The sequence below is a fragment of the Artemia franciscana genome, chromosome 7 (genome assembly GCF_032884065.1).
Source record: "Artemia franciscana chromosome 7, ASM3288406v1, whole genome shotgun sequence".
NCBI lineage: Eukaryota > Metazoa > Arthropoda > Branchiopoda > Anostraca > Artemiidae > Artemia > Artemia franciscana.
Genome location: NC_088869.1, coordinates 4,554,797 through 4,567,908, shown reverse-complemented (window position 1 = coordinate 4,567,908; position 13,112 = coordinate 4,554,797). Strand labels below are relative to the sequence as shown.

Below are 13,112 nucleotides of genomic sequence, written 5' to 3'. Positions count from 1 at the left end.
ACTGTTTCCTCGTCAAAGGATCATGCTTTACCACACCCAAAGACAAGAGGTATAGTATTTGCTTTGGATTTGCTGACTCTGTTTTCTTATACTTGTACTAAAGACTTTTCCCGAAGTTTAACAGCCCCACTAGATCTTATTTCACCCACTTGGCCTCATTAGATGTCCCAAAGTAGTTGTTGATCCACGCTATCACTGGGGGTTACAAAAGAGTTTACCCCCTTTAAAACGTAGCATTAACAAGTCTATACGTCTTTTCTAAAAATAAACAGGGTTTCTCTGTTGTTATTTTTTTTTTTTAGTTTCATTTAAAATCAATTTTACATTGCCTTTTTTTCAGAAATCTTTAACTTTTTTTAGATTTTGCTGCTTTGAACAAATTTTCAATTTTACAGTACTGGACGTTGACGCATTTAGTTGTTTTATTGTTAGCTAGATTGTCCTTTTCTTATTATTTTTTCACGCTAGTGACTTATGGTTTAAAATTAGGAATTTTTCGTAAACCAAATATAGCTGTCAAAAAAGTCAATGGGTAGGACTATCAACCTAAGACTTAAAGAGGATACTTAGACCAAAGAAAACTGAAAAATATTACTTAGAAGATAATACGATCATAAGGGGTAGACTAAGGGGAAATACACATTTAATCTGTCTTTACGTATAGAGTACTTCACTTACATTTTAATTAGATCGTGATCCAATTACCCGTCTCTTGTGACTGACCTTCTTCTAAGAACAAGGGACAATTTTGTCCTTTTTTTTTAGCGAAAATTTTTCACTAACAATATATTTATTTTTTTTTCCAGGGGGAGGGGGAAAAAGGCTAAAGGCTTATACTTCTTCTCAAATTTTGTTTAATTAAGTCCTGAAAAGTGTTTTCAAAGGTCAAGTTGACTAAGTTCAAATCCTTTTCTTCCCATTTTCAGAAGGCTTTTTCTAAAAAAAAGGCTTAAGGCTGCCCAAAGGTTTCCCTGGAGTCAATCAGCACCCAGGCCTAGGAACAGTAGAGCTCATGACCTTCCTCCTGAAAATAATTGTAATGAAAAGGAACGTTACTCAAGCCTCGGACTCTACAGGTCATAACTCCTTACGACCTCGGCACGTCCCCAAACACCTTTTGAACTTTGCTGACTCCGGCGGGCTTAGAATAGCAGCCTAGAAGTTTCAAACCGTGAATAACCCTGGATCCAAAGACCTTCTAGGGCTCTAGATGTTGAGATGTGGAATTGATATTCTCGGAATAATAGAAACCAACTTCACAGGATTAATGAAAAACCAGGGGAAAACCGAATGAAAAACCAAAATTTAAAGATGAAAAAAAATTAGTAAAAGCCAAAATTCGAAGAATTAGAACCAAATACCTAAAAACCAAATAAACGAGTCATTCGCCAGGATCTACAATTTGCAAAAATAAAAAAAAATCTTGAACTGCCATTGAGGGATACTAGCGAAAGACTGACCAATGAAAAAAAAATACATTTAGTCAAACAAACAAACGAGAAACTAAAAAACTTGGAGAACCATCTTATTTGATTCCTGTTTTTAATAATTTTGCTCTTTACACAAACCATTTGAGACCTGAGTAGTTGAAGTGGAAGAAGTGTGTTTGAAAATCAGCTAGCAAATGACTAAGATAATGGACATCAATCCAGCAGCGCAACCTCGACCTTAGCTGCGTTTAGCAGCTGCATTTCAGCTGCATTCATCAGCATTAGGACTTACTTTTGAAGTTGTGGAATCGTTCAAGTATCATTGGCTCCGTCATCACGGACATTGGATCTATCGAAGATGAAACTCAGTCTCGTATCGGGAAAACTACCTCAAACACGGCCCGACTCAATTGCTCCGTCTGGTCGGATTCCGGAATAACCCGCAGCACAGAGATGCGTATTTACAACATCACTGTAGACCAAGTTCCTTTCTACGGTGCCAAGACCTGGCCTGCAGCTGTTTAGGTCTTAAAGACTAGAGACGTGGCTCAAACCACGTTTTTCAGACGAATCGAAGGGATTAAAGGGTGAGAAATCGTCTCCAACACCCAACCGCTGTGACTTACCAACCAGACACTTAACTCACATCTGCTTGCTGCATGAATTCTTCGGTGGCTCAGCCACTTTCCTGCATGCCAGAAAAACGCAAACCAGAATTGTCTTCAGTTTCAAACGCTCAACACACGGCTTGATACGCCCGTGTGGAAGGCCTCGTTCTAGATGGAAGGACAGCCTTGGTCTTTTCCTATCATTGATCAGTAGTACCCCAGACAAATCATTCATGCAAGCTCAAGACTGTCTGGACTGAAGGCTCCAAATGGTTTCTCTTTCTACGCTTGACCGCCAGCTGGAGCAATAATTTATGTAAGTAAGTCAGTTTGACTTACTTTCGTATATTTGTTTGGACCCTTCCAGTTCCTCTGTTGATGGCTCTACTGATTTAAAGGTAAACGAGTGACCCTAGACTTTGTCTCGTTATATTATCGCTGGCTATTTCATGCATTTTCCATTGCTTACATATTCCCCATACAAGGCATTTTGTTTCAGAAGAAATTACGGTTAACATTAAATAACAGACCTGCAGGCTAAAAGAAAATCCCCTCTCCCCCATCATCCCAGTTTTCAGGTCTTTATTGCGCATGCCAAATACTCAAATAGGCTCAAAATGCGTTTTTAAAGTCAAAAGCTTTTTCAACTCTTTCAAATAAACTTCACACACATTTTAGGAAATGTACAGTAGTGGTGGTGTGCTGTGCAGCAAAATACAGGTTTGATGTGCAGTAGTGGTAAACGTTAAAAGTTACGCAAGTTAAAACGACCGAGTTTTTCTAGGTGTTTTCTTCACTTGAGTCAAAAAGATCAAAATTACTTGAAAAATAGATAATTTTTCTTGCATTGTTATTTAATTAGCCTTCAGAGAAAAGGAAAAAAAATACCGCTATAAAAAATATTTCATGCAAAATATTAATAACTCTAAAAAAGGGACGGATAAGGCCTCAAATTCATTATTGTCTATTGTTTGTTATTGTTATCGAAGGTTCTTTATTGCATGATAAATCACGTTTCAATTCCATTTTCTTTCCCATTACTAGCGTTTGTTTATAGTTTCAAATATTCCACATGTGGCGCAGTAACCTCCTTGGTATATATTTTTCTCTAGATGTTAAATACAAAAAACCGAATGGAAATAAAATTTACCGCCAGCCTAACTCAGGTTCAACTGAAGAACTATGTAATGTAGCACACAAATAGAGCTACGGTTCCTTGATTTTTGCAGAAACTACTGGTGACCATCACTACTCGTTTAAATTGCTCAAAAAGTGCAGTAACATATCAAGGGATATCCTTCTAGTAATAAATTAAATAAAAAAACAAATTTTTTTAACTGAAAGTAAGGAGCGACATTAAAACTTAAAACGAACAGAAATTACTCCGTATATGTAAGGGGATTTTCCTCCTCAACGCCTCGCTCTTTATGCTAAAGTTTGACTCTTTCTCTTAACTTTATTTTTTAAAACAGTAAATTACTTTAGCGTAAAGAAAAAGGCCTTTCGAAGGAAAATCCCCTTACATATACGGAGTGATTTCTGTTCGTTTTAAGTTTTAATGTCGCTCCTTACTTTCAGTTAAAAAAAAACGTGTTTTTTAATTTAATTTCTGAACGTTTTTGAATTAATGCATGTTTTGATTTTTGCTCTCCGCACATAAATAGTTAAAACGAAATTTGCATATTAGTTTTTTTTGGCTAAATGGCTTTCTCATAGTTTTAATCGAGAGATTTTGAGAAAAAAAGGAGCGGGGGGAGGAGGCCTAGTTGCCCTCCAATTTTTTGATTACTTAAAAAGGCAACTAGAACTTTTAATTTTCTGCGAACGTTTTCATTAGTAAAAATATACATAACATACGAATTATCGTACGTAAAGAACTTCTGAATTTGTATGTTTTTATTACGTATATGAGGGGGTTCACCACCTCATCAATGCCTCAGTCTTTACACTAAAGCTTAAATTTTGTCCCAAGTCCTTAAGAATGACCCCTGAATCACAAAGGCCGTAGAACAAATAGATGAAATTACTGAAAATACTTTAGCGTAAAGAGTGAGGTATTACGAGGAGGTGAGCCCCTCATATGCGTCATAATTTATGTTCGTTTTAAGTTTTAATGCTGCTTCTTAGTTTCAGTTGAAAAAACTTTTCATATTTATTTTTTCATTGTTTTTTATTAAATAATGCTAGGAAATCCTGCGCTCCCTTCATTGAAATCCTCTTCCCCCACGGCAAATTACTCCATAGAAAGATCCTCTCACTAGCCCCCCCTCAACTTCTCCCCCTCCAAACCAAAAAAATCCCTTGAAAACGTCTGTACACTTCCCAATAACCATTACTAAACGTAAACACTGGTCAAAGTTTGTAACTTGTATCCCCTCCCACGGAGACTGTGGGAGTGTAAGTCGTCCCCAAAGACATAGTTATTAGTGTTTTCGACCATGGTGAATAAAATGGCTATCTCAGAATTTTGATCCGGTGACAAGAGGAAAAAAGAGCGTGGGAGGGGGCCTAGCTGCCCTCCAAATTTTTTTGTCACTTAAAAAGAGCACTAGAACGTTTAGTTCCCATTAGAATGAGCCCTCTTGCAACATTCTAGAACCACCAGGTCGATACAATCGCCCCTGGGAAAAAGAAAGAAAAAAAAAACAAAGAAATAAACACGCACCCGTGATCGGTCTTCTAGCAAAAAATACCAATATCCACATTTTTGTAGATAGGAGCTTGAAACCTCTACAGTGGGGTTCTCTTATACGCTGAATGCAATGGTGTTGTTTCCGTTAAGATTCTATTACTTTTAGTGGGTGTACCCTCCTGTTTTTTAGAATAAGGCAAATTTTCTCAGGCTCGTAGCTCTTGATGGGTAGGACTAAACTTGATGAAACTTATATATTTAAAATCAACATTAAAATACAATTCTTTTGATGTAGCTATTGGTAGCGAAATTCCATTTTTTAGAGTTTCGGTTACTATTGAGCCGGGTCGCTCCTTACTACAGTTCGTTACCACGAACTATTTGAAAAAAAAACTCCACCTCCATTAAGATGAAGAAATTTATACCTAAATTATTTTTTGTAAATTTACTGATTACATTTGAAACAATTGGAACAATAAAAATAAATCCATAGCAAAACTAAAGTAATTTCAAAGATTTAATGATTATTAATAGTAATTTCAAAATAATTAATATAATGAAGAATGATAACATCAAGATAAAAACTTAATTGAATGACAGTGAGCAGGCCATGGTCTCCTCTGCTAATGCGTTTGTCAAGATTGAAACTTAAATATTCTACAAATCCTTGTGAAAAAAGGGGAAAAAAATAGCTTAAGTAGTCATATTAAAAAAAAAACTTAGTGCATTAAGTTTTCACTGACTTAATCATAAGTTTTAAACTTAGATAGGCATAGAATGAATCCGCCAGAAAAATGGAATTCTTTCAATTAAAAATGGAGTTGGAATTCAGAAAGTTATGGAACGATCTTTTCAGAGTCCTAAAAAGATTTAAATAGAAACCGAAAATCAGAACATTGTAATTTTTGACAGTCACAAAGTCACCAAAATAGAGTATGATAAACCCTTGACACCATTTAAAAAAAGACCAAAACAAAATTGATTGGAATTTTTCAGATTTGCTTTATATCACTGATTTTCAAATAATTTTTTGTGAATGTTTTTCAAGATCAGGCTATGAGATTATTTTTACTGCAACATTCTTCTAAGTAAACTTGTATCAGGGACCTAACTAGTGAGATATAGTTTAGTATCCTCCCAAAATTTAAATATACAAAATTTGTTTATATTAGTTTGTTGATTATTCACATGGTTCATTCGCAGAGATACAGGAGGAGTACTTACATAAAATCTTGTGATTGAGAAACTTTTCAGTCTCTTTGGAAGAACAAATTACATAAAAAAAACTAGCTTTTTTAACTGAAAGTAAGGAGCGCATTAAAAATTAAAACGAAAAGAAATTACTCCGTATATGAAATGGGCTGTCCCCTCCGCAATCCCTCGCTCTTTACTCTAAAGCTTTTAATTGTTTTAAAAAGTAGAATTGTGGCAAAGAGTCAAACTTTAGCGTAAAGAGCGAGGGATTGCGGAGGGGACAACCCATTTCATATACGGAGTAATTTCTGTTCGTTTTCAGTTTTAATGCGCTCCTTACATTCAGTTAAAAAAACTAGTTTTTTTATGTAATTTCTGAACGTTTTTGAATTAATGCATGTTTGATTTTGGCTCTCCACACATAAATAATTAAAATGAAATTTGCATATTAATTCCTTTTTTGGCTAAATGGCTTTTTCTTAGTTTTGATCAGACGATTTTGAGAAATAAGGGATGGAGAAGGAGGTCTAGTTGCCATAAAATTTTTCGGTTACATAAAAAGGCAACTATAAATTTTAATTTTTAACGAATTTTTTATTAGTAAAAAATATACGTAACTTAAGAATTAACTTACGTAACAAACTTTTATATTCTTTAATTCTTATTATGTATATGAGGGGGTTGGTACCCTCGTTAATACCTCGTTCTTTACACTAAATCGTAAGTTTTGTCCCAATTCTTCAAGAATGACCCCTGAATCAGAAAGGCCGTAGAATAAATAGTTGAAATTACTAAAAATACTATAGCATAAAGAGCAAGGTATTTATCTCCTCCTAAATACCTCGCTCTTTATACTAAAATATTTTTAGAAACCCTCATATGCGTAATAATCTCTGTTCGTTTTAAGTTTCAATGCTACTCTTTTCTTTCAATTGAAAAAACTTTTCCATGTTTATTTTTTCATTGTTTTTGTATAGTAATTTTAGAAAATCCTGCGCCCTTTTCATTGAATTTCTGTTCCCCCATGACATATTTCTCCAAGGAAAGATCCTCCCACATAGCCCCCTCCCCTCAACCCCACCCCCAAAACTAAAAAAAATCCCCTGAAAACGACTGTACACTTCCCAATAACCATTATTATATGTAAACACAGGTCGAAGTTTGTAACTTGCAGCCCCTCCCCCAGGGACTATGGGGGAGTAAGTCATTCCCAAAGACATAGTTCTTATGGTTTTTGACTATTCGGAACAAAATAGCTATCTCAAAATTTTTATCTGTTGACTTTGGAGAAAAAATGAGCGTGGGAGGGGGCCTAGGTGCCCTCCAATTGTTTTGGTCACTTAAAAAGGGCACTAGAACTTTTCATTTCCGTTAGAATGAGCCCTCTTGCGACATTCTAGGACGACTTGGTCGATACGATGACCTCTGGGGAAAAAAAAAAAAAAACAAACAAATAAACACGCACCCGTGATTTGTCTTCTGGCAAAAATACGAAATTCCACATTTTTGTAGATAGGAGCTTGAAAATTTTGCTATATGGTTCTCTGATACGCCGAATGCGATGGTGTGATTTTCGTTAAGATAATGTGTCTTTTAGGGGGTGTTTCCCCCTATTTTCTAAAATAAGGCAAATTTTTTCAGGCTCGTAACTTTTGATGACAAAGATTAAATTTGATGAAACTTATATATTTAAAACCAGCATGAAAATTTGATTCTTTTAATGTCTATTTTAGCATCAAAATTCCGTTTTTTAGAGTTTCGTTTACTATTGGGGCGGGTCGCTCCTTACTACAGTTCGTTACCACTAACTGCTTGACAAATCATTTATAATTTAAAATTTCCTTCTTTTCACTATGGGCTAAAATTTCACACAGGAGAACTAATGAGAATTGAAAAATAGAGGGCTATTATCTCTCTAGAAGTTGGATTTCATTAAGAAGTAATACCCTTAGTTTTATTTTTTCAGAAAAATTGGGAACTCGCATAAAATTTATCTTGATCTACAGAATCGAGTCCTAAATATATACCAAAACAAATTATTTATTTTATTGGATACTCATTTTTAAAATTAGCGGCTTTAGTTTTCTAGGTTTAATAAGTCTGGTTCCCATCTAGTTCTTGCCAACACAAATAAACAGTAAAATATATAAAGACGAAAATGTTTAGATGTTGGCCCAACTAAACAAAAATAAATTATTGGCCATCACTGTAACCGTAACTGATGTTGGTTACAGTTTTAGTTGAATTTACTCCACATTAGTACTTCTTCTTTCCTGTGCAACGGCATATAACAAATTAAAAGGGTTAACAAAGATTTCGGGGGACAATTCACTTTTAACATGTGTATTTATAATAAAACAATGCTCATAATTATTTAGAAGCTTTGGAATCAACGTGATTGGATTTATTTGTTGACAGAAAAATAAACCATTTGCATTAGATTCTGATTGGTGCCGAATTTTGATTCAGTCAAAAGATTCCAAGTCAATTTGATGGAAGAAATACAGTCAAATACATCCTGATGAAACTGTGTTTAAAATAAAATAGAAATATGTACATAGTTTGGCGAAAAAAAAATCTAATAAAAAAGTTTGGCAAAAATCTTGCCAAAAATTGAAATATGTATCTAAAATATAGATAAATAATGAAATTTCAAACAGTTCGTGGTAACGAACTGTAGTAAGGAGCGACCCGTCTCAATAGTAACCAAAACTCTAAAAAATTGAATTTTGATATCAATAGCTACATCAAAAGAATTGCATTTTAATGCTGATTTTAAATATATAAGTTTCATCAAGTTTAGTCTTACCCATCAAAAGTTACGAGCCTGAGAAAATTTGCCTTATTTAAGAAAATAGGGGGAAACACCCCCTAAAAGTCATAGAATCTTAACGAAAATCACACCATCAGATTCAGCGTATCTGAGAACCCTACTGTAGAAGTTTCAAGCTCCTATCTATAAAAATATGGAATTTTGTATTTTTTGCCAGAAGACAAATCACGGGTGCGTGTTTATTTGTTTTTTTGTTTTTTTTTCTTTTCCCCAGGGGTCATCGTATCGACCAAGTAGTCCTAGAATGTCGCAAGAGGGCTCATTCTAATGGAAATGAAAAGTTCTAGTGCCCTTTTTAAGTGACCAAAAAAATTGGAGGGCATCTAGGCCCCCTCCCACGCTCATTTTTTTCCCAAAGTCAACGGGTCAAAATTTTGAGATAGCCATTTTGTTCAGCATAGTCGAACACCATAATAACTATGTATTTGGGGATGATTTACTCCCCCACAATCCCTGGGGGAGGGGCTGCAAGTTACAAACTTTGACCAGTGTTTACATATAGTAATGGTTATTGGGAAGTGTATAGACGTTTTCAGGGGGATTTTATTTTGTTTGGGGGGTGGGGCTGAGGGGAGGGGGCTATGTTGGAGGATCTTTCCTTGGAGGAATCTGTCACGGGGGAAGAAAAATTCAAGGAAAAGGGCGCATGATTTTCTAGCATTACTATAAGAAAACAATGAAAAATAAACATGAAAACGTTTTTTCAAATGAAAGGAAGGAGTAGCATTGAAACTTAAAACGAACAGAGATTATTACGCATATGAGGGGTTCTAAAAATACTTTAGCATAAAGAGCAAGGTATTTAGGAGGAGATAAATACCTCGCTCTTTATGCTAAAGTATTTTTAGTAATTTCAACTATTTATCCAACGGCCTTTCTTATTCAGGGGTCATTCTTAAAGAATTGGGACAAAATTTAAGATTTAGTGTAAAGAGCGAGGTATTAACGAGGATACAAACCCCCTTGTATACATAATAAAAATATAAGATTATGAAAGTGTGTTACGTAAGTTGCTAATTTATAAGTTACGTATATTTTTTACTAATAAAAACGTTCGTTAAAAATTATAAGTTCTAGTTGCCTTTTTAAGCAACCGAAAAATTGGAGGGCAACTAGGCCTCCTTCTCCACCCCTTACTTCTCAAAATCGTCTGATCAAAACTAAGAGAAAGCCATTTAGCCAAAAAAAGAATTAATATACAAATTTCATTTTAATAATTTATGTGCGGAGAGCCAAAACCAAACATGCATTAATTCAAAAACGTTCAGAAATTAAATAAAAAAAACTAATTTTTTTAGCTGAAAGTAAGGAGCGACATTAAAATTTAAAACGAACAGAAATTACTCCGTATATAAAATGGGTTGTCCCCTCCGCAATCCCTCGCTCTTTACGCTAAAGTTTGACTCTTTGCCACAATTCTACTTTTTAAAACAATTAAAAGCTTTAGCGTAAAGAGCGAGGGATCGCGGAGGGGACAACTCATTTCATATACGGAGTAATTTCTGTTCGTTTTGAATTTTAATGTCGCTCCTTACTTTCAGCTAAAAAAATTAGTTTTTTTTATTTAATTTCATACAAAATTAAATATTGAAGGAACAGATAAGAGAAAATTTCACTTCTAGTTAAACATATACCAGCAAAAATTTTACGGGACGCCATCGAATGGTCGTTTTGGTCACTTAGTTGCTTGGTTCAGACAGATTTACCATCCTCTATCAGTGATTGTTTTAGCAAGCTAATAAAATATGAGTCCAAAAACGTAAAAATTTAGAGAAAATTTCACTTCTAGTTAAACATATCCCAGCAAAAATTTTACGGGACGCCATCGAATGGTCGTTTGTGTCAATTAGTTGCTTGGTTAAGACAGATTTACCATCCTCTATCAGTAATTGTTTTAGCAAGCTAATAAAATATGAGTCCAAAAAACAAAAATTTAGAAAGTTCAAACATAGAATAAAAATAAACATTCAAGATGCATTAAGTAGAAAAAAGTCAAAATAAAATGAAGATTTCTGCATAAGAAATTAAAGTAAACAACTTTTCAGTTAATAAATTGAAAATCGTTAATGCCACCAAATAGTTAATAATATTAGCAAACAGCAAGCTCATTTATTGTATTTCCTCATGAAATAGTGCCAATATTTGAAAAAAATTTATGATCAATTTGTTCCTGACAAGAATTCTCATTGCAAAAATTTATTCGGAAAAATAAAAATTTATAGTGTTTTCTCCTAGAAACTGATTCAAGCAAAAACAACCCTAAAGTTCATAATAGGCTCTTAAATGCAAGAAGTTTTACTTCAAATCCGTAAGATCAGTTTTCATGGGCAAAATTCTTTGTTGAAAAAAGAATTGAGAGTAAATAAAATATAGGAGGGCAAAAACTTATCAATAAGCTTTCGTTAAATCCATGCATAGATAAAATTAAAAAAGAAACGGAAACAGAAATTAAATAAAGTTTATTACCCTTCAAGTTCTGTTTTCAATTTCTTTGTACGTTTTTTTTTCTTTTTGAGTTTCTTACGGAATTTCATCTTGTGACTGCACCAGGCTTTTCAGATTAATCTTAAAACTATTATTAGAATACTAGAAAAAAACAACCATGTTGACTGTTCAGTTTGATTCTAAGACATGGGTGCTTTGTAAAGCCTAAGAAAATATGATGTGCTTTTTTAAAGGTTTATAAAAAAAAATAGTTTTAGGGACTCTTTTGACTATCATAATACCAAAGAAGAAGCAGCAGAGAAACTATAGTCCAAGGCCAATAAAAAAGGGTAAGTAGACATAGACAAAAACTAGGCTTTCTTGCAAACTGGTTAAAAAAAAGCCATGCCATCCTAAAATGGAGCTTAACAGAAAAAAAATAAAGGCACTCAAAATTTCATGCGGAGAAGAAACAAATGAAGCCCAGGATTGAATGAGGTAGAGGAAGAGTGGTTTAAGGTACCTGGAGAAATCTGGGGAAGGGTGTGCGAAAGCAGAGGATGGTTGGTCCCCAACTCCCCATTGCACTTCCTTGCTGAAGGGCCAAGGAACGGAGATCAGTACCGCTGATAGGGACTGTAAAGTCAAATGCCGTATTCTGTAGTTTACTTTTACTTGTAGTAGTGGAAACATATTCACCTATTATGCTCAGCATGAACTTGTAATACTTTGATGGAGCTGTCTTATAATCGACACGACATCGATAAACGCCAGCGTCTTCTTCCACAAGGTCAGTGATCTGGAGTTTGGCAGCAGATATTCCAGTCTGTTCCGCAGATATGAACCATGCTCTTTTCCCCAGCTTGGTTGGGTCTGACCAGTGATGACCAAAATTACTCGTAGCTCGAGCATCATAACTGAAAAAAAGAAATTTTCAGAAGATGGAAAAATAAAACCCTGTTCACTTACACATGTTTGAGTCGGAGCAACGTCTATAAGCTTAAACACAACATCAATAGACAACTTCAACGTCTATAGAGACTAAATATACCAAATTCTTATCTAACTATTTGACCATGACACATTACTATTACTAAATTTTGAATCGACAATTTTTCTGCAAGTAACACAAATCAAACAAATCAATACAATTGGTTGAAGAGTTCGTTCATAGGAGGACAACGCCAAACTTTCTTTACCGTTGCACAAAATCCAGATGCACAAGTGGATACAGTGAGAGGTCTCACAGTTAAAATATATACAAACTTAACAGTTATCCACATTTTCAATGTAGGAGGGCTAGAAGAAACAGGTAGCGTTGACTAACTGCACAAAGTGTTTGTAACTGGAAATTACCAAATATAAGATGGCACTCATGGAATATATTTACTTCCAGAAAATTTTAAACAAGATTTGAGCCACTATTGGATCTCAGTTTCACTTCTACCCTCTCTAAACATTGTTTAGAGTTGATTAAATAGTTTTTAAAAGTACTTGACAAAGAAAATAACATTTTTAGTTACACAAGTGATCAGTTTTCTTTGTTGTCCAATGTACAAGTCTGTAAAGAGCTATTGCCTGGTCTACACAATAGGAATATTCTTGAAAAAAAGTGTTTTAAATTATTTGCCATAAGTGGTTTAGAATTCACAGCAGTATCTTCCATTTAAAATGATTACAAACATTTTCTTAGCAGCCAGAAGAATGCAAACTGCCATGCTTACTTTTAACTCATGAGCTAAATTTTTATTTGCTGTCGTTCTAAGAGGTACGAATTTGAAACATGGTGCGCTGGTCATTATTTCTAAAAAACACTTATTTTTATTAACAAAGAAACCCCCAAACTCGTTCAAACTTTCTCCGGCAATATCGCTGTACAGTAAAAAGAGAGATCAAGTCATCGAGGAACGAAATTTACAAAAAAACCTCCAATCAGATATCATATTTTTTTTTTTAACTCTCATATTTGATATTCCCGAAATTCTAAATTT

The 13,112-nt window shown here is 34.4% G+C and overlaps 1 protein-coding gene and 1 long non-coding RNA gene across 2 annotated transcripts in view; one reads left to right on the top strand and one right to left on the bottom strand.

The window, feature by feature from the left end:
* Positions 1 to 13,112, bottom strand: part of LOC136028754 (hemicentin-2-like) — a gene marked incomplete in the record, with an annotated part of 380,916 nt that overhangs the window by 292,187 nt on the left and 75,617 nt on the right. The window contains 1 exon segment of the mRNA XM_065706639.1: positions 11,821 to 12,038. Coding sequence (XP_065562711.1) covers positions 11,821 to 12,038 — 218 coding nt within the window.
* Positions 1 to 13,112, top strand: part of LOC136028756 (uncharacterized) — a 171,508-nt gene that overhangs the window by 101,387 nt on the left and 57,009 nt on the right. The gene's annotated exons all lie outside the window — the stretch shown is intronic.